The following is a 21,443-nucleotide window of genomic DNA, read 5'->3' on the forward strand; positions in this document are numbered from 1 at the left end:
GGGAGGGGTCACGGGGAGAGGTCAGTGGAGGGAGGGAGGGGTCACGGGGAGAGGTCAGTGGAGGGAGGGAGGGGTCACGGGGAGAGGTCTGTGGAGGGAGGGAGGGGTCACGGGGAGAGGTCTGTGGAGGGAGGGAGGGGTCACGGGGAGAGGTCAGTGGAGGGAGGGGTCACGGGGAGAGGTCTGTGGAGGGAGGGAGGGGTCACGGGGAGATGTCTGTGGAGGGAGGGGTCACGGGGAGAGGTCTGTGGAGGGAGGGGTCACGGGGAGAGGTCAGTGGAGGGAGGGAGGGGTCACGGGGAGAGGTCAGTGGAGGGAGGGCGGGGTCACGGGGAGAGGTCTGTGGAGGGAGGGGTCACGGGGAGAGGTCTGTGGAGGGAGGGAGGGGTCACGGGGAGAGGTCTGTGGAGGGAGGGAGGGGTCACGGGGAGAGGTCAGTGGAGGGAGGGAGGGGTCACGGGGAGAGGTCAGTGGAGGGAGGGAGGGGTCACGGGGAGAGGTCAGTGGAGGGAGGGGTCACGGGGAGAGGTCTGTGGAGGGAGGGAGGGGTCACGGGGAGAGGTCTGTGGAGGGAGGGGTCACGGGGAGAGGTCAGTGGAGGGAGGGGTCACGGGGAGAGGTCTGTGGAGGGAGGGAGGGGTCACGGGGAGATGTCTGTGGAGGGAGGGGTCACGGGGAGAGGTCTGTGGAGGGAGGGGTCACGGGGAGAGGTCAGTGGAGGGAGGGAGGGGTCACGGGGAGAGGTCAGTGGAGGGAGGGCGGGGTCACGGGGAGAGGTCTGTGGAGGGAGGGGTCACGGGGAGAGGTCTGTGGAGGGAGGGAGGGGTCACGGGGAGAGGTCTGTGGAGGGAGGGAGGGGTCACGGGGAGAGGTCAGTGGAGGGAGGGAGGGGTCACGGGGAGAGGTCAGTGGAGGGAGGGAGGGGTCACGGGGAGAGGTCAGTGGAGGGAGGGGTCACGGGGAGAGGTCTGTGGAGGGAGGGAGGGGTCACGGGGAGAGGTCAGTGGAGGGAGGGGTCACGGGGAGAGGTCTGTGGAGGGAGGGAGGGGTCACGGGGAGATGTCTGTGGAGGGAGGGGTCACGGGGAGAGGTCTGTGGAGGGAGGGGTCACGGGGAGAGGTCTGTGGAGGGAGGGAGGGGTCACGGGGAGAGGTCTGTGGAGGGAGGGAGGGGTCACGGGGAGAGGTCTGTGGAGGGAGGGAGGGGTCACGGGGAGAGGTCTGTGGAGGGAGGGAGAGGTCTGTGGAGGGAGGGAGGGGTCACGGGGAGAGGTCTGTGGAGGGAGGGAGGGGTCACGGGGAGATGTCTGTGGAGGGAGGGGTCACGGGGAGATGTCTGTGGAGGGAGGGGTCACGGGGAGAGGTCTGTGGAGGGAGGGGTCACGGGGAGAGGTCTGTGGAGGGAGGGAGGGGTCACGGGGAGAGGTCTGTGGAGGGAGGGAGGGGTCACGGGGAGAGCTCTGTGGAGGGAGGGGTCACGGGGAGAGCTCTGTGGAGGGAGGGAGGGGTCACGGGGAGAGCTCTGTGGAGGGAGGGGTCACGGGGAGAGCTCTGTGGAGGGAGGGGTCACGGGGAGAGCTCTGTGGAGGGAGGGGTCACGGGGAGAGCTCTGTGGAGGGAGGGGTCACGGGGAGAGCTCTGTGGAGGGAGGGGTCACGGGGAGAGCTCTGTGGAGGGAGGGGTCACGGGGAGAGCTCTGTGGAGGGAGGGGTCACGGGGAGAGCTCTGTGGAGGGAGGGGTCACGGGGAGAGCTCTGTGGAGGGAGGGGTCACGGGGAGAGCTCTGTGGAGGGAGGGGTCACGGGGAGAGCTCTGTGGAGGGAGGGGTCACGGGGAGAGCTCTGGAGGGAGGGGTCACGGGGAGAGCTCTGTGGAGGGAGGGGTCACGGGGAGAGCTCTGGAGGGAGGGGTCACGGGGAGAGCTCTGTGGAGGGAGGGGTCACGGGGAGAGCTCTGTGGAGGGAGGGGTCACGGGGAGAGCTCTGTGGAGGGAGGGGTCACGGGGAGAGCTCTGTGGAGGGAGGGGTCACGGGGAGAGCTCTGTGGAGGGAGGGGTCACGGGGAGAGCTCTGTGGAGGGAGGGGTCACGGGGAGAGCTCTGGAGGGAGGGGTCACGGGGAGAGCTCTGTGGAGGGAGGGGTCACGGGGAGAGCTCTGTGGAGGGAGGGGTCACGGGGAGAGCTCTGTGGAGGGAGGGGTCACGGGGAGAGCTCTGTGGAGGGAGGGGTCACGGGGAGAGCTCTGTGGAGGGAGGGGTCACGGGGAGAGCTCTGTGGAGGGAGGGGTCACGGGGAGAGCTCTGTGGAGGGAGGGGTCACGGGGAGAGCTCTGTGGAGGGAGGGGTCACGGGGAGAGCTCTGTGGAGGGAGGGGTCACGGGGAGAGCTCTGTGGAGGGAGGGGTCACGGGGAGAGCTCTGTGGAGGGAGGGGTCACGGGGAGAGCTCTGTGGAGGGAGGGGTCACGGGGAGAGCTCTGTGGAGGGAGGGGTCACGGGGAGAGCTCTGTGGAGGGAGGGGTCACGGGGAGAGCTCTGTGGAGGGAGGGGTCACGGGGAGAGCTCTGTGGAGGGAGGGGTCACGGGGAGAGCTCTGTGGAGGGAGGGGTCACGGGGAGAGCTCTGTGGAGGGAGGGGTCACGGGGAGAGCTCTGTGGAGGGAGGGGTCACGGGGAGAGCTCTGTGGAGGGAGGGGTCACGGGGAGAGCTCTGTGGAGGGAGGGGTCACGGGGAGAGCTCTGTGGAGGGAGGGGTCACGGGGAGAGCTCTGTGGAGGGAGGGGTCACGGGGAGAGCTCTGTGGAGGGAGGGGTCACGGGGAGAGCTCTGTGGAGGGAGGGGTCACGGGGAGAGCTCTGTGGAGGGAGGGGTCACGGGGAGAGGTCTGTGGAGGGAGGAGTCACGGGGAGAGGTCTGTGGAGGGAGGGGTCGAGGTCTGTGGAGGGAGGGGTCGAGGTCTGTGGAGGGAGGGGTCGAGGTCTGTGGAAGGAGGGGGAGAGGTCTGTGGAGGGAGGGGGGAGAGGTCTGTGGAGGGAGAGGTCTGTGGAGGGAGGGGTCACGGGGAGAGGTCTGTGGAGGGAGGGGTCACTGGGAGAGGTCTGTGGAGGGAGGAGTCACGGGGAGAGGTCTGTGGAGGGAGGAGTCACGGGGAGAGATCTGTGGAGGGAGGGGTCGAGGTCTGTGGAGGGAGGGGTCGAGGTCTGTGGAAGGAGGGGGAGAGGTCTGTGGAGGGAGGGGGGAGAGGTCTGTGGAGGGAGAGGTCTGTGGAGGGAGGGGTCGAGGTCTGTGGAGGGAGGGGTCGAGGTCTGTGGAGGGAGGGGTCGAGGTCTGGAGGGAGGGGTCGAGGTCTGTGGAGGGAGGGGTCGAGGTCTGTGGAGGGAGGGGTCGAGGTCTGTGGAGGGAGGGGTCGAGGTCTGTGGAGGGAGGGGTGGAGGGAGGGGTCGAGGAATGTGGAGGGAGGGGTCGAGGTCTGTGGAGGGAGGGGGTCATGGGGGGAGGGGTCACGGGGGGAGGTCTGTGTGGAAGGGGTCACGGGGAGGTCTGTGAGGGAGGGGTCACGGGGAGAGGTCTGTGAGAGAGGGGTCACGGGGAGAGGTCTGTGAGGGAGGGGTCACGGGGAGAGGTCTGTGAGGGAGGGGTCACGGGGAGAGGTCTGTGAGGGAGGGGTCACGGGGAGAGGTCTGTGAGGGAGGGGTCACGTGGAGAGGTCTGTGAGGGAGGGGTCACGGGGAGAGGTCTGTGAGGGAGGGGTCACGGGGAGAGGTCTGTGAGGGAGGGGTCACGGGGAGAGGTCTGTGAGGGAGGGGTCACGGCGGAGGTCTGTGAGGGAGGGGTCACGGGGGGAGGTCTGTGAGGGAGGGGTCACGGGGGGAGGTCTGTGAGGGAGGGGTCACGGGGGGAGGTCTGTGAGGGAGGGGTCACGGGGAGCGGTCTGTGGAGAGTGGTCACGGGGAGAGGTCTGTGGAGAGGGGTCACGGGGAGCGGTCTGTGGAGAGGTCACGGGGAGAGGTCTGTGGAGAGGGGTCACGGGGAGAAGTCTGGAGAGGGGTCACGGGGAGAAGTCTGTGGAGAGGGGTCACGGGGAGAGGTCTGAGAGGGCATGGGGAGAGAAGGGGCATGGGTAGAGGTCTGTGGAGAGGGCTCATGGAGAGGTCTGTGAAGAGAGGGGTCACGGGGAAAGGTCTGTGAGAGAGTGGTCACGGGGAAAGGTCTGTGAGAGAGTGGTCACGGGGAAAGGTCTGTGAGAGAGTGGTCACGGGGAAAGGTCTGTGAGAGAGTGGTCACGGGGAAAGGTCTGTGAGAGAGTGGTCACGGGGAAAGGTCTGTGAGAGAGTGGTCACGGGGAAAGGTCTGTGAGAGAGTGGTCACGGGGAGAGGTCTGTGAGTGGGTCATGGGAAGAAGTCTGTGGAGAGGGGTCATAGGGAGAGGTCTGTGGAGAGAAGGCATGGGGAGAGGTCTGTGGAGAGAGGGCATGGGGAGAGGTCTGTGGAGAGGGCATGGGGAGAGGTCTCTGGAGAGAGGGCATGGGGAGAGAGGGGGCATGGGTAGAGGTCTGTGGAGAGGGCATGGGGAGAGGTCTGTGGAGAGGTCTCATGGAGAGGTCTGAAGAGAGGGGTCACGGGGAGAGTTCTGTGAGAGTGGTCACGGGGAGAGGTCTGTGGACAGAGGGCACGGGGAGAGGTCTGTGGACAGAGGGCACGGGGAGAGGTCTGTGGACAGAGGGCACGGGGAGAGGTCTGTGGACAGAGGGCACGGGGAGAGGTCTGTGGACAGAGGGCACGGGGAGAGGTCTGTGGACAGAGGGCACGGGGAGAGGTCTGTGGACAGAGGGCACGGGGAGAGGTCTGTGGACAGAGGGCACGGGGAGAGGTCTGTGGACAGAGGGTACGGGGAGAGGTCTGTGGACAGAGGGCACGGGGAGAGGTCTGTGGACAGAGGGCACGGGGAGAGGTCTGTGGACAGAGGGCACGGGGAGAAGTCTGTGGAGAGAGGGCACGGGGAGAGGTCTGTGGAGAGAGGGCTCATGGGGAGAGGTCTGTTGAGAGGGCTCATGGGGAGAGGTCTGTTGAGAGGGCTCATGGGGAGAGTCTGTTGAGAGGGCATGGGCAGAGGTCTGTTGAGAGGGCATGGGCAGAGGTCTGTGGAGAGGGCATGGGGAGAGGTCTGTGGAGAGAGGGCATGGGGAGAGGTCTGTGGAGAGAGGGCATGGGGAGAGGTCTGTGGAGAGAGGGCATGGGGAGAGGTCTGTGGAGAGAGGGCATGGGGAGAGGTCTGTGGAGAGAGGGCATGGGGAGAGGTCTGTGGAGAGAGGGCATGGGGAGAGGTCTGTGGAGAGAGGGCATGGGGAGAGGTCTGTGGAGAGGGGGCATGGGAGAGTGGGTCATATGGAGTAGTGTGGGGAGGGGGCATGGGGCGAGGAGACAAGGGTCAAGGGGAGAGGTCTGTAGAGAGAGGGCTCCTGGGGAGAGGTCTGTGGAGAGAGGGGTCATGGGGGGAGGTTTGTGGAGAGAAGGCAAGGACAGAAGTCTGTGGAGGGGTCATGGGGAGAGGTCTGTGTAGAGAGGGATCATGGGGAGAGGTCTGTGGAGAGAGGGGGTCATGGGGAGAGGTTTGTGGGGAGAGGGCAAAGAGAGAGCGGGGTCATAAGGAGTAGTGTGGGGAGGGGGCATGGGGAGAGGTGTGTGGAGAGGTTATATGGAGTAGTGTGGGGAGGGGGCATGGGGAGAGGTGTGTGGAAAGAGGGGGCCATAGGGAGCAGTGTGGGGATCCTACAGGAGTTTTTAAGCTAAATTCATACTCTGTGGATTCCGCACTGAAAATCGGCAGAAACTTACACTGCAACCATTATAGCAGAAATAAATAAATCCATGCAGAATTACTCACTAGGGTCCTCTGTGTGTTGTGGACTTGGGTCTGATGTGTAAGGAGCTAAAGACTGTCTGTAGTGGGGGTGAGAAGGATGGGGCGAGTCATGTGACCCTCTATCACACATTACACAGCAATAAAGAATTCTAGATTGTTTCCTTTGTGCAGCATCATTTTGTGAGTGATTGTACAATGGCTGGACGTGCTGATCACAGCGTCTACAGGAGACACCAAGAGGCGGAGAACGACAAAAGTCAAGAGGGAAGACCCTGCGGGGATTTTTCCGTTGACAGGTAGCAGAGTTACACGAAGAGAAATTATTTTTCATTGACCTCCAGTTTCTATTGCGGTGCAGGGGAGAAGTACGAAGACAGAAGAAGTAGGTGAGTGAGTTTTTGTTTTTTTTAGCAGGTTCTGGTAGACCGTTCGGACTATGTCTTGGATTCGTTTCACTACTTCGATCTACTTTTTCTTTCATAAATAAAATGGTCCAAGACTTGAGTGGGAGAGTTTATTTCAAGAAAAAAATAATATTCGTTTTCTTTAACCCCTTAGTGACCAGCCCATTTTAGGCCCTAATGACCAAGCTATTTTATTCGTTTTTCTATAGTCGCATTCAAAGAGCTATAACTTTTTATTTTTTCGTCTACATAGCTGTATGAGGACTTGTTTTTTGCGGGATTAGTTGTGCTTTTTAATGGCACAATTTTTGGGTACATATAATTTTTATATTAACTTTTATTAACCTTTTTGGGGGGGATTATAAAAAAAAAACTGAAATTCCGCCATTGTTCTATGCGTTTTTAAATTGACGTCGTTCACTATGCGACGTAAATAACATGTTACCTTTATTCTATGGGTCGGTACGATTACGGCGATACCACATGTAGAGTTTTTTTTATGTTTTACGACTTTTGCTCAATAAAAACACTTTTGAACTAAAATTATTTGTTTTTGCATCGTCGCTTTCCAAGAGTCGTAATTTTTTTATTTTTCCATCAATGTAGTGATTTTTTGGGCTTGTTTTCTGCGGGACAAGACGTAGTTTTGAATGGTACTGTTTTGGGGTGCATGGGACTTATTGATTCATTTTTATTATGACTTTTTTGGGGGCAATGGAAAAAAATTGCAATTTCGCCATGGTTTTTTGCGTTTTTTTTTTTACGGTGTTCACTTTGCGGTTTAAATTACATATTAAGTTTATTAATGGAGTCGTTACGGTCGTGGCGATACCACATATGTGTACTTTTTTTTTTTTTTTTTTTACACTTTTACTAAATAAAACCACTTTTTATGGAAAAAAATGTTTTTGTTTATTTTTTACTGTACTTTTATTAATAATCTTTATTTCACTTTGATGACTTATTTTATTAGTCCCACTAGAGGACTTTACTGTGCGATCTTCCGATCGCTCCTATAATGCTTTGGTATACTTCGTATACCAGAGCATTATTGCCTGTCAGTGTAAATCTGACAGGCAATCTGTTAGGACGTGCCTCCGGCGCGTCCTAACAGGCATATGTCCAGGGCAGACCTGGGGGCTTTTATCAGGCCCCCGGCTGCCATGACACCCCATCGGAGACCCGCGATTGCATTCGCGGGCCGCCGAAGGGTGACAGAGGGAACGCACTCCCTCTGTAAACAAAGTTAAATGCCGCGGTCGCTATTGACGGCGGCATATAACTGGTTAAACAGCCGCGATCTAAGTAAACTTTGATTGCGGGCGTTGGAGCAGGAGCTCAGCTGTCACCAGACAGCAGAGCCCCGGCTCCTGCCTGCACGGGAGACCCGTGCAGGACTTAGACTAGGCTGACGTGAAAAGGCGTCAGCCTAGCCTAAAGCCCATTAGTGACCGACGTAAAAAGGCGTATTGGTGGTCACTAAGGGGTTAATGCTTTATTACCGCCTTAGTAATGGCAGGTGTTTGACAGCGCCCATTACTTAGGCGGGCTTAATGTTAGCCAGTAAAAAAAGACTAGCAATAACCCCCTATTACCCCGATACCCACCGCCACCAGGGGTACCGGGAAGAGCTGGGTACGATCCAGTACCCAAGTGTCTGGAGTGATGGTGAGGTAGTGGAGCAGCCACAGGCTGGTATTATTAGGCTGAGAAGGGCCAAAACCCATGGGTTGTCCAAATCGTCGTAGTCCAACGAATCTACCACATGGTCTAGTGGAACCTGCAAAACGTTAAAAAAAAAACTTATACTCACCTACCGGTCTTCACCCCTACGACGCAATAAAAAGTAGACCTCAACTGACAGAACTGTAGTTTCTCTGGTGCACAGGACTAAGATGCGGCACAAATATTAAGAATTCTCGTGCACTAGAAAAAGCGAATACCTGGACTCCCAACGTGACAGAAGAGTCCCTGAACTAGCTTTGTGATCGGGGTTACTAGCGGTCACATTAAAAGTAGGTTAGTGACCGCTAATAACCTGTCACATTGGTTTGTCCAGTCTAATAAATTGATGGCCTATCAGAATAGTCCGTCAATATCTGAACGGTGGGGGTTCGACTCCCGGCACTGCTGCCAATCATCTTTTGTAAGAGTGCTGCTTCCCCTTCATTCCGGTCACTGCTCGTGGTGTGAATCACTGCCACACTCGTAGCGGCGGCTCACAGTTTTAGGCTACATTCAGATGAATGTGGCCAACCACCATTTTTCACGTCCGAGATGCACCCGTGTGGGAAGGGTTATCACCCATCCCCCCCATAGACTAGAGTCTATGGAGGGATGAGCGAAGCGCAAAAAAAAAGGGACATGTCCTATATTTTCAGAGACCCTTCACACGCTCCGTTGAAAAACGGTCGTGTGAACAGCCCCATTGAAATACATGAGTCCATGTGACGGCCGTCACACGAACATGATAGGCGCTCGTCTGAATGAGCCCTAATAGTGTGTGCCATATAGCACCTGTGTATGTGACGTGCAGATGCTAATAAAGATGGCTGCCCCCTCAAACCTAAAAACACTAATATGCATGTGGTAAATTAATCCACTTTTTTCACTATCAAGGTGTGCTGTCTCGTATTTTGAAAGGATTTAAAAACACTAATGGATACATTTACATTGGGGAACACACTTACATCATTTGTTTTTTTTCTCCACACTCTGAAAGGGCAGAACTTTCTTATCTTTCCGTGGATTGAGCGGTGTGATGGATTATTTTTTGCCGGACGAGCTGTTTTAATTGGTACATGCAAATTTTTTATCACTTTTTATTACGTTTTTAGAGCCAAGTTGACCAAAATGATTTGGATGTTTTTTACGGCATTCACCGTGTGAGTTAAATAATGGTATACTGTAATAGTTCGGAATTTTACAGACGCAGCAATACCAATTATGTTTATTTTTTAATTTTTTTTACATTACTTTAGAGGAAAAATGGGAAAAGGGGAGTCTTTTGAACTTTTAATATTCTTTTCACTACTAATAACTTTATAAAATTTTTTTTTTTTTACACATTTTATTAGTCCCCCTAGGGGACTTGAACCAGCGATAGTTACATCGATGGAACAATAAACTGCAATACTAATGTATTGCAGTGTATTGTCATTTTCACAGGCTTCTGCTAAGCCGTGCCAGAGATAGACCTGGGGACCTTCATTAGGCCCCTGGGCTGCCATGACAACCATTGGCACTCCCCGATCGCGTTGTGGGGGCGCCGATGAACTGCGGGAGGGGCCGCCCCCTCTTTTCAATGCTTCAGATTGTGCGGTCGCGTTTGACCGCAGCATTTGAGGGGTTAAACGACCAGGAACAGTTCCTGGCCGTTAATCCCGGGTGTCAGCTGTAAAATACAGCTGACACCCGCAGCTCTATACTTCCCTATAACGCTTATCACGTACATGTACGTAATGATGTGTTAAGTTTAAGGCTAGCTCCACCAAAACCAAATATTTGTCTCCAGTTGCCACGTACGATAAAAAATAATCAAATATTAGAGCGGATTCCTCTGATGGATCCATTGTAATGAAATAACGAGCAACAAAGAGTTTTTGCCAAATTAACCTTTAGGCCTTGTTCACACAGGGGCGACGATTCGCTACAAATTAGCCAAAGTCCGGAGCGGAAGAGATATATAAAGTAAGGCCTTAAAACGTCTCCTCTCCTAGTTTTGGATTTAAAAAAAAAAAATTCATGCAAAATCTTTTTGTGGGTGAAAAAAATGACCCATTAAATGAATTGTTTAGGTTATTACGGTATGTAGATACCTCATATGTGTAGGTTTATTGTTTCTATGTAAATATATGGGCAATAAATTATATTTTATGCTAAATAATTTATTTTGGATTTTTTTTTTTTTTTTTATGCACACAGATCAGAGCGTGCTCAACCAAGATTTTCCCATTGTAATTCCAATTTAAAGTGACCCTACGGTCCCGTGACATTTTTTTATATAATAGTGTATATGAAGTAAAAGTATCTGATGGAATCCCCCATAGATCCGCCGTTTAGGGTCCCCTCTGTGCTGACCTGAGTTTGAGACACTCCCACTGTTCTTGGATTGGCCGCAGCTGCTCACGTGAGTAGTTTCTGTCCAATCCGTGAACAGAGGGAGTTGGTCTTAGACTCAGATGCGCTGCATAGAGGGGGCAACTGGAGGGCACCCGTAATATCATCGATATACCCCATCACATTTAGAATGTTTTTCCTGGGACCCGAGGGTCGCTTTAACTTGTGTGAGGTAGAAATACACTCACATCAGTTGTCAATTCCCCAAACCCTCCTAGTCGGCAGATGGCGACAGTGAGAAAAGCTCCAGCCTATGAAACCTGTACCTCATCCTGAGGCATGATGGGATATTTAGAAGTAGTATTTAAGTAGTATCATAGACAGACATGAAAAGTTCCGGTGCCACGGATGTTGAATCTAATTAGTGACTATGGTCTATGTTGCGGTTAGTGTTCCCGATCCCAGGCTGGACCGGTTCCTTAATGTCGTGAGTTTGCCGATGCTCCTGGTAATTTTTATACCGTGAAAAAAACCTCCCGCAGTCGGAACAGAGAAACGGTTTCTCTCGCGTGTGAACTTTCTGATGGGCCAGGAAACTTATGAACTGTGTGAACTCTTTGCCGCACTCCGGACACGTATACGGCTTTCCATCCGTGTGAACAATCTGATGCTGTAACAGGTTCAGCAGCAAGGTAAAGTCTCTCCCACATTCTGTGCAGGTGAAGTAATTTATTCCCGGAACAAGTTTTTAGGTTCAGAGGAAAAGTAGACGTTGCGGCTAAATCTTGGCCTTGCGGGTTATTGCCCCCGTGAATTCTCTCGTGCTTCGTAAACTGGAACTTACTGGTGAACGTTTTCAAACAAGTTTGACACACAAATGGTCCTATGGCTGCCGGAGTTTTTTTATGACCGGTCGGCCTTTGATTGAACAGATCGCCACCTTGCAGTGATCTGACCGTCTTAGGGTTTTTTTCGAGGCCGACGAGCTTGTGATCGTACAGGAAGCTGTGGTCACGCTCAGTATCTCCTCTACTACGTTCATTGTGAGATAGGACTGGCATGTGTGACGTAACGGAGGGACCAGGAAGACAAGCCGCATATTGGGAGGAGTCAGAGTCTAGTGTGTTTCGAGAGATCTCATGTTCTCCATTCTCTTCCGTTTTAAATTTCTGAACGCTTTATGAAATCCTTCCCTACAAAAGTAGAAAAGTCTGTTAAAAACTAGAAAATCAGGTAACATTTAGGCCCTGTTCACAGTTTGACGTGGAAACCGCGTCAGAAAACGCGCCAAAGGATGGCCGAAAACGCCTCCCATTGATTTCAATGGCAGGCGGAGGAGTTTTTTTTTCCCTGCGAGTGGAAAAACCGTCTCTCGGGAAAAAGAAGCGACATGCCCTATCTTCAGACGTTTACAACTCTGACCTCCCATTGACATCAATGGGAGGAAGAGAGAGTTTTTGGCGCCGTTTTTTCCCGCGGTGCTCAATGTCCGCAGGCGAAAAATGCAGCAACCGGCGTGCAGGCAGATCAGATGGAATTTTGAGCCAGAATTTTCTGCCTGCAAAAAACTCTGTGTGAACAGGGCCTTAGGGTATGTTTACACGCTGTGCTTGCAGCCGTTTTTCGGGCCGTAAACGTCTTGAAAAACGCCTAAAGAACGGAAACTGAAAGTCGCCAAACATCTGCCCATTGATTTCAATGGGAAAAATGGCGTTTCGTTCCGACGGGCATTTTTTTTAACTCGCCTTATACAGCCCTTAATGAGACATGTAGGTGTTTGTGGGAATTACCGTTGGTTTATGGCACCTATTCACTCAAGTCGTGCGCCTGTCACAAAGATGGGAAATAAGGATAATTAGGAGGCAGAGAGGGCAAAAAAAACCACGTCCTATTCTTGTCCAATTGCGGCACGGACTCTCCTATATTAACTTAATATTTTTTGTGCGCCACTGAAAACTTTATTCAACTATTTTTAACACTCTTTATTAGTCCCCCTAAGGGGATTTGAACCAGTATTCATCAGATCGCTGGTACAATACACTGCAATACTAATATATTGCAGTATATTTTTATTCTTACAGGCTCCTGTTAAGCTCTGCGGGAGGCAGCGCTTAACAGGAGCAGAAAGAAGGCAGAGGAATAACAGAGGAACTGCACAACGCACAAAAGACGCTACAGAATTGTATAAAACGTGTATACAGTAGATGTTGGGCAAAGAAGGATCGGGCATGTAGGATTTCAATACGAGAGAAACTTTGGTCCCACTGGAGATAAGCTGCTGCCATAGGGTTCAAAAGATGTTGTCCAGGCACGGACAACTGATGACCTATTCTCAGGATAGGTAATCAATACATGATCGGTGGGGGTCCAACACCTGGATCCCGCACCGATCAGCTGCTCCGGCTACCACCGGGCACCGGATGTCAATGCTGGAAGCAGATGGCTCCGGTCATGGAATAGCAGCCGAGCTGCAGTATTCAAGTGAATAGGAGTAGAGTTGCCGTTCTGCGCTATGCTGTAGTCGGGAGCCATCTGCTTCCGGCTCCCAATACTGCGTACCCTGCGTAACATCCGGCGCCCGGAGGCAGTCGGAGCAGCTGATCAGTGCGGGGTCTGGGTGTCTGTCCCCCACCGATCATATACTGATGACCTATCCTGTGAATAGGTCATCAGTTGTCCGTGCCTGGATGACCCCCTTAATCTAATGGATAGACAATATAAGTATTAGTAGGGAAGATCTCTTACCCGGTGGTGTGCGGTTCCGGTGGTCCTCCATCATGACGTCCTTGTACAGATCCCTCTTACCCGGTGGTGTGCGGTCCCGGTGGTCCTCCGTCATGACATCCGTGTAGAGATCCCTGTGGTCTTCTATATACTCCCACTCCTCCATGGAAAAGCAGACGGTGATGTCCTCATGTCTTACAGTAACCTGACACACAATGATACAGTCATCATCCCGACACCTCCCCGGGTGTCCCTCTATAATGTCCCCCCGGTATTCCCAGCCCCCGGCTCACCTCTCCCGTCAGCAGATGAATGATCTTGTTGGTGAGGTCCAGGATCTTCTCATCATTTCTTCTGTCGTGATGTAAGGGTTCCTTGTTGGGTCCCTCAGACGTTCTTACGTGATTGGCGGCTTTTACAACAACGTATTGCTTAAATGACATAAAAAGAATGAAAGTTCATCGTACTCTAGATTCCAAATATTCTGCAACGTGATTCCCATAATCCCTTCCCCATTATGCCCTATAGAGGTAAGTTCACACATAGCGCACACCCTGTGGAATTTTTTCAAATGATTTCATTCCGGGGTGGATTATATTTGAACAAATCTCAACGACACGCTGCGTAAAACATCCGCCAAAAAAAAGTTCATGAATTGACCTGTGATACGTTTTTTAATCTGCAGCAAGTCAATTTATGCTTTGGAATTTCTGGTTTTCTGTTGCCGGTTTTCCCCATTGAACTCAACGGGGAGGAAAAACTTGCAACAAACAGCCAAGTGTTGTGATTTTTTGCAGCGGAAAAGCAAACTTTTTTGGGTTTAAAATTAAATAAAAAGGTTAATACTTACCCCCGGGCATTATAATAGCGACGATTTCTTCTATTCTTCGTCCGGGATGTTTTGTTTTTTTAATCCCTGCTTCTTCCAGGGAAGATTCCACCCGAAATACTGCACCACAATTGGGTGCGGTTTTTCAGACATAATTCCCTGCAGCTGCCAGACGGATGCAGTGTATTTTTACGTAGCGTATCCGCCCTGTGTGAACTTAGCCTTGGAGAAAATGGATGTCAGACGGGGAGAGCTGCTAAATATCAGTGGGTCCCGCTCTGGCAGGCCCAGCTGGTCCATGAATATTATGGACGGCCACCGATCTAAATGGCAGCCATTAAATACTATCAGAGGCGATAACAGCTGATCCTTGGGGTATCAGTAGTAGGACCTGCAAGGACCTGCTGATCGCCAGGCAGGCTTCATGTCAACAAGGTGGTGTCATGGGGAGACATCCCCTTTAACCGAGATAAGAGTTAGGCCATGACTCCCAGAATCCCTCACCTCTCCCGTCAGCAGGTAGAGGATCTGAATGATCAGTTGTATCAACGTCTCAGTTAAGCACGTCTTGTTTTGCATCCTCAGACCAGACCGTGGACCAGAATAGAGTTGAACAACCTACATAAAAAAAACACCAATATCTTTATGTACATTAAATACCAAAAACCATAATTTATAGTATTAATCTAATATTAAAAGGGGTGTAGGGCGAGCGAGCTTGGGGGGGGGGGGTAATACAACAAGCGAGCTTGGGGGGGGGTGGGAGTAAGACAAGCACGCAACCTGGGGGGGAGTAGGACGAGCGAGCTGGGAGGGGGGGGGGGAGTAAAACAAGCAAGCGAGCTTGGGGGGCGAGTAGGACAAGCACGCGAGCTTGGGGGGGGAGTAGGACAAGCACGCGAGCTTGGGGGGGGGGGGAGTAGGACAAGCACGCGAGCTGGGGGGGGGGGGAGTAGGACAAGCACGCGAGCTGGGGGGGGGGAGTAGGACAAGCACGCGAGCTGGGGGGGGAGTAGGACAAGCACGCAAGCTGGGGGGGGGGGGGAGTAGGACAAGCACGCGAGCTGGGGGGGGGGAGTAGGACAAGCACGCGAGCTTGGGGGGGGGAGTAGGACAAGCACGCGAGCTTGAGGGGGGGGGAGTAGGACAAGCACGCGAGCTTGGGGGGGGGGAAGTAGGACAAGCACGCGAGCTGGGGGGGGGGGGAGTAGGACAAGCACGCGAGCTGGGGGGGGGAGTAGGACAAGCACGCGAGCTGGGGGGGGGGGGAGTAGGACAAGCACGCAAGCTGGGGGGGGAGTAGGACAAGCACGCGAGCTGGGGGGGGAGTAGGACAAGCACGCGAGCTTGGGGGGGGGGGGGGAAGAGTAGGACAAGCACGCGAGCTGGGGGGGGGGAGTAGGACAAGCACGCGAGCTGGGGGGAGGGGAAGTAGGACGAGCGAGTAAGCTTGTGGGGAAGTAGGGCAAGAGAGCGAGCTTGGGGGAGTAGGAGAAGCGAGCAGCGAGCGAGCTTGGGGGAGTAGGAGAAGCGAGCGAGCTTGGGGGAGTAGGAGAAGCGAGCGAGCTTGGGGGGAGTAGGAGAAGCGAGCGAGCTTGGGGGGAGTAAGACAAGCGAGCTTGATGGAAGTAGGACAAGCGAGCTTGGGGGAAGTAGGACAAGCGAGCGCGCTTGGGGGGAGTAGGACAAGCGAGCGCGCTTGGGGGGAGTAGGACAAGCGAGCGCGCTTGGGGGGAGTAGGACAAGCACACGAGCTTGGGGGGAGTAGGACAAGCACGCGAGCTTGGGGGGAGTAGGACAAGCACGCGAGCTTGGGGGGAGTAGGACAAGCACGCGAGCTTGGGGGGAGTAGGACAAGCACGCGAGCTGGGGGGGGAGTAGGACAAGCACGCGAGCTGGGGGGGGGCGAGTAGGACAAGCACGCGAGCTCGGGGGGGCGAGTAGGACAAGCCAGCGAGCTAGGGGGGGCGAGTAGGACAATCCAGCGAGCTGGGGGGGCGAGTAGGACAAGCCAGCGAGCTGGGGGGGGCGAGTAGGACAAGCCAGCGAGCTGGGGGGGCGAGTAGGACAAGCCAGCGAGCTGGGGGGGGGGGCGAGTAGGACAAGCCAGCGAGCTGGGGGGGGCGAGTAGGACAAGCCAGCGAGCTGGGGGGGGGCGAGTAGGACAAACCAGCGAGCTGGGGGGGGCGAGTAGGACAAACCAGCGAGCTGGGGGGGGGCGAGTAGGACAAGCCAGCGAGCTGGGGGGGGGCGAGTAGGACAAGCCAGCGAGCTGGGGGGGGCGAGTAGGACAAGCCAACGAGCTGGGGGGGGCGAGTAGGACAAGCCAGCGAGCTGGGGGGGGGCGAGTAGGACAAGCACGCGAGCTTGGGGGGCGAGTAGGACAAGCACGAGAGCTTGGGGGGCGAGTAGGACAAGCACGAGATCTTGGGGGGCGAGTAGGACAAGCACGCAAGCTTGGGGGGAGTAGGACAAGCAGGCGAGCTTGGGGGTAGAAGGACAAGCAGGCGAGCTTGAGGGGAAGTGGGATAAGCAGGCGAGCTGGGGGAGGCGAGTAGGACAAGCACGCGAGCTGGGGGGGCGAGTAGGACAAGCCAGCGAGCTGGGGGGGCGAGTAGGACAAGCCAGCGAGCTGGGGGGGCGAGTAGGACAAGCCAGCGAGCTGGGGGGGGCGAGTAGGACAAGCACGCGAGCTTGGGGGGAGTAGGACAAGCACGCGAACTTGGGGGGAGTAGGACAAGCACGCGAGCTTGGGGGGAGTAGGACAAGCACGCGAGCTTGGGGGGAGTAGGACAAGCACGCGAGCTTGGGGGGAGTAGGACAAGCACGCGAGCTTGGGGGGAGTAGGACAAGCACGCGAGCTTGAGGGGAGTAGGACAAGCACGCGAGCTTGGGGAGAGTAGGACAAGCACGCGAGCTTGGGGAGAGTAGGACAAGCACGCGAGCTTGGGGGGAGTAGGACAAGCACGCGAGCTTGGGGGGAGTAGGACAAGCACGCGAGCTTGGGGGGAGTAGGACAAGCACGCGATCTTGGGGGGAGTAGGACAAGCACGCGATCTTGGGGGGAGTAGGACAAGCACGCGAGCTTGGGGGGAGTAGGACAAGCACGCGAGCTTGGGGGGAGTAGGACAAGCACGCGAGCTTGGGGGGAGTAGGACAAGCGAGCGAGCTTGGGGGGAGTAGGACCAGCGAGCGAGCTTGGGGGGAGTAGGACCAGCGAGCGAGCTTGGGGGGAGTAGGACCAGCGAGCGAGCTTGGGGGGAGTAGGACCAGCGAGCGAGCTTGGGGGGAGTAGGACCAGCGAGCGAGCTTGGGGGGAGTAGGACCAGCGAGCGAGCTTGGGGGGAGTAGGACCAGCGAGCGAGCTTGGGGGGAGTAGGACCAGCGAGCGAGCTTGGGGGGAGTAGGACCAGCGAGCGAGCTTGGGGGGAGTAGGGCCAGCGAGCGAGCTTGGGGGGAGTAGGGCCAGCGAGCGAGCTTGGGGGGAGTAGGACCAGCGAGCGAGCTTGGGGGGAGTAGGACCAGCGAGCGAGCTTGGGGGGAGTAGGACCAGCGAGCGAGCTTGGGGGGAGTAGGACCAGCGAGCGAGCTTGGGGAGAGTAGGACCAGCGAGCGAGCTTGGGGAGAGTAGGACCAGCGAGCGAGCTTGGGGAGAGTAGGACCAGCGAGCGAGCTTGGGGAGAGTAGGACCAGCGAGCGAGCTAGGGGGTGTAGGACCAGCGAGCGAGCTTGGGAGGAGTAGGACAAGCGAGCGAGCTAGGGGGTGTAATACAAGCGAGCGATCTTGGGGGGAGTAGGACCAGCGAGCGAGCTTGGGGGGGGGAGTAGGACAAGCGAGTGAGCTTGGGGGGGGGGGGAGTAGGACCAGCGAGCGAGCTTGGGGGGAGTAGGACCAGCGAGCGAGCTTGGGGGAGTAGGACCAGCGAGCGAGCTTGGGGGGAGTAGGACCAGCGAGCGAGCTTGGGGGGAGTAGGACCAGCGAGCGAGCTTGGGGGGAGTAGGACCAGCGAGCGAGCTTGGGGGGAGTAGGACCAGCGAGCGAGCTTGGGGGGAGTAGGGCTAGCGAGCGAGCTTGGGGGGAGTAGGGCCAGCGAGCGAGCTTGGGGGGAGTAGGGCCAGCGAGCGAGCTTGGGGGGAGTAGGACCAGCGAGCAAGCTTGGGGGGTGTAGGACCAGCGAGCGAGCTTGGGGGGAGTAGGACCAGCGAGCGAGCTTGGGGGGAGTAGGACCAGCGAGCGAGCTTGGGGGGAGTAGGACCAGCGAGCGAGCTTGGGGAGAGTAGGACCAGCGAGCGAGCTTGGGGAGAGTAGGACCAGCGAGCGAGCTTGGGGAGAGTAGGACCAGCGAGCGAGCTAGGGGGTGTAGGACCAGCGAGCGAGCTTGGGGGGAGTAGGACAAGCGAGCGAGCTAGGGGGTGTAATACAAGCGAGCGATCTTGGGGGGAGTAGGACCAGCGAGCGAGCTTGGGGGGGGGGGAGTAGGACCAGCGAGCGAGCTTGGGGGGGGGGGGAGTAGGACCAGCGAGCGAGCTTGGGGGGGGGGGGAGTAGGATCAGCGAGCTTGGGGGAGGAGACACTAGCGAGAGCATGGGGGGTAGATAAGCGAAACAGCGGGGACAAGCAAAAGTAAGGCTACATTCAGACGAGCGTAACCGATATGCGTGCATAAAAAAACTCAGCGTTATTCCTACATTTCTTGTCCGTGTGCGTTGTGTATTGACACCAGTTTGCTTTGTGTGTGGCATGCGTTTTTCACGTCCGTGCATTTATTTCTCAATTTTTTCAATGTATTTGATGCGTGCAGCATAGACAGCGCGCGGATGTCGTCCTTGTGCGGTCCGTGGTTTTCGCGCACCCATAGACTTCAATGGACGACTAGGTGCGTGAAAACCACCAATATGGGACATGCAGTGAGTTTCACGCAACGGACACTCGCTGCGTAAAAAACAACACGTGTGAATGGTCCCATTGCATTGCATGGGTCCGTGTGCGGTGAGTGATTTCAACGCGCAGCACGGACGAGAATTACGCTCATCTGAACGAGGCCCGAAGGAGGAGTTTCATTATTGTTTATAAATAACTCCACAACATTATCAGACATCAGTTCTGTCCTCACCGGTCTACCTGGCGGCAGGGAGGTCTTTGTGGCAGCCTCCGCCTCCGTACGACACTTCATTTCCCTGATTTGCTGCCTTCCTCCAGAGCTGCAGTCCCTCAGCCCCTCCACCGGAGGCAGCGGTGCTGGGGTTCTCGGGAATACAGTGGGTATAGCATCTTTCCTCAGCACCGTCCTCCCATTGGACTCGTAGTAGGAGTCTGGAGTAAAATGGGCCGAGCACATGCGGTAATGTCCCAGCTTCTTTTTGCTGAGTATGAGCTCCGCGTAGTCGTCCACGTTGTCCACGTCGTGTCCCATCTGCCGCAGCCAGCGCTTTATTTTGGTCAGTTCCGTGGGGAAGGAATGTAAGACGATCCCTTGACAATACGTCGTCCTGTTGGCTTTACTGTGGCACCCGGGTACAAAGCAGTGCGGCATTTCTGCACATGACGGGCACAAGTCACATTTATTGTATGGACCCAATACAATGCAGATAACACCGTCTACATACACCTGCACCCTCTACATACACCCGCACCCTCTACGTGCGCCCGCACCATCGTGTACACCCGCACCCTCTACATACACCCGCACCATACACCCGCACCCGCTACATACACCCGCTACATACACCCGCACCCGCTACATACACCCGCACCCTCTACATACACCCGCACCCGCTACATACACCCGCACCCTCTACATACACCCGCACCCTCTACATACACCCGCACCCGCTACATACACCCGCTACATACACCCGCACCCTCTACATACACCCGCTACATACACCCGCACCCTCTATATACACCCGCACCCGCTACATACACCCGCACCACCGTGTACACCCGCACCCTCTACGTGCGCTCGCACCACCGTGTACACCCGCACCCTCTACATACACCCGCACCCTCTACATACACCCGCACCCTCTACGTACGCCTGCACCCTCTACGTGCGCCCGCACCCTCTACGTATACACCCACACACCTTACTTATACACTCACACCCCCTACATATGCCCACACCCCTTACGTATGCGCCCACACCCCCTACATACGCTCACGCCCCCTACATATACGCCCACACCTCCTACATACGCTCACGCCCCCAACGTATACGCCCACTACGCATACGCCCACCTACACCTTCTACGTATACACCCACATCCTCTACGTACACCCCATGCAATAGTCTGCACTTCCATGTTCTCCTATAGCAATGTAAACGTCACATGTCCCGTGCAGCTACTCACCAGCGTCCAGTCGCCGCAGCTTCAAACCATACGTCCTTTGCGCATGCGCGGCTAATCAACCGGAAGTTACTCCAGCAGCCTGCGCATGCGCCAAATCCCGCTGTTGCTGTGACGACGGGAAGCCGGAAGCGCTGTAATTGTCACGGCCCGACATCATACTGTTATCCCGAAGTCTATGGAAACCAATGTGATATAATTCTCTAGTTATTACAGACGAGCAGTCAGAATAATCATTGTCTCAAACACTAAAGTAGCCAGAAAAGGAAGAGAATGACTAAACGCGGGCTGTGACTAGAAAATCGCACCTTCATTTTGGCGTCAATTCAAACTAAAGGATCTTGCAAGAGATGCTGGATGCAGTGGCGTAACTACCGCCGTAGCAGCAGTAGCGGCTGCTACGGGGCCCGCGGCATGAGGGGGCCCGTGTCGCCCGCCGGCACGGGCCCCCACCATGGCCGGAGGCTCCGCTAGCAGCCGCTATGGCTGCTACAGCGGGACGCCACTAAACACTACGGCAGAGCAGGGAGGTATCTCCCCCGCTCTGCCATTAACTGGTTCCCGACCGCTGACTGTATTTTTACGGCCAGCGGTCAGGGACGGGTCCTTAAAATCCGGGCCATAGACTTTCTTGCTGCCCGCGCGATCCGGCAGCTGAATGTCGGGTCTCCGGCTGTCAGTGACTGCCGGGGACCCTGAGGAGAGGATAGAAGCTGCTTCTGTCTTCTCTGATGACTTGTACACAGCGCTGAATGCGCGCTGTGTACAGGAATAGAGGCAGCGGCGCTGTCTCTATTCCTCCGGTGATCATGTGACTGGGTCACATGATCGCCGGGTGCCGTTAGTGGCAGGCTGCTGCTGGGTCTAACTTAGACCCAGCACAGCCCAGTTAGTGACAATCGTCACTATGAGAGGGCTGATTTTCCCTGTAACTGGGGCTGCTGTGCAGCTCCAGTTACAGTGGGAAAAACATGGTGTAAAAGAAAGAAAAAAATATATAAAGTTCCCCAAAGGTCTTCTTTGACCTTTGGGGGACAGACCAAAGTATAAAAAAATAATAAAGTAAAGTGCAAAAAAATGTAAATAATAAATACACATAAATACCCCCCCCCAAAAAAAACTTTCCCCTCGCCAATCATTGTTGTAACGCTAGCGCTGACCCAATTACCCTAATATAGACATGTAATATATAAAAACTTACGGTAGACAAAGACGATCACAA

At 55.4% G+C, this 21,443-nt stretch overlaps 1 protein-coding gene across 2 annotated transcripts; it reads right to left on the reverse strand.

The window, feature by feature from the left end:
* Nucleotides 1–8,792: 8,792 nt before the first annotated feature.
* Nucleotides 8,793–20,643, reverse strand: LOC142663450 (uncharacterized). 2 transcript variants are annotated; one of them, XM_075842114.1, is made up of 8 exons: nt 20,530–20,643; nt 20,225–20,397; nt 18,988–19,409; nt 14,378–14,491; nt 13,338–13,475; nt 13,066–13,249; nt 12,111–12,147; nt 8,793–11,513 (listed from the first exon to the last, which is right to left on the reverse strand). In XM_075842114.1, the coding sequence occupies exons 3-7, from the start codon at nt 19,405–19,407 to the stop codon at nt 12,131–12,133; spliced, it is 873 nt and encodes a 290-aa protein (XP_075698229.1). In that variant the 5' UTR covers nt 19,408–19,409; nt 20,225–20,397; nt 20,530–20,643; the 3' UTR covers nt 8,793–11,513; nt 12,111–12,130. The 2 variants fall into 2 exon arrangements, with proteins under 2 accessions (XP_075698229.1, XP_075698228.1); XM_075842113.1 differs by lacking the exon at nt 12,111–12,147 and having other exon boundaries at nt 20,530–20,640.
* Nucleotides 20,644–21,443: the final 800 nt, after the last annotated feature.

Source organism: Rhinoderma darwinii, chromosome 11 (assembly GCF_050947455.1).
Source record: "Rhinoderma darwinii isolate aRhiDar2 chromosome 11, aRhiDar2.hap1, whole genome shotgun sequence".
Lineage (NCBI taxonomy): Eukaryota > Metazoa > Chordata > Amphibia > Anura > Rhinodermatidae > Rhinoderma > Rhinoderma darwinii.

What these genes read in the sequence shown, in the direction of transcription:
- LOC142663450 (XM_075842113.1), bottom strand. Translation starts at nt 19,407, where the DNA reads ATGCCGCACTGCTTTGTACCCGGGTGCCACAGTAAAGCCAACAGGACG. An exon ending in TCTACCTGCTGACGGGAGAG is followed by an intron (nt 13,476 to 14,377) that starts GTGAGGGATTCT and finishes ATGTCATTTAAG; the next exon opens with CAATACGTTGTTGTAAAAGC. An exon ending in TTCATCTGCTGACGGGAGAG is followed by an intron (nt 13,250 to 13,337) that starts GTGAGCCGGGGG and finishes ATTGTGTGTCAG; the next exon opens with GTTACTGTAAGACATGAGGA.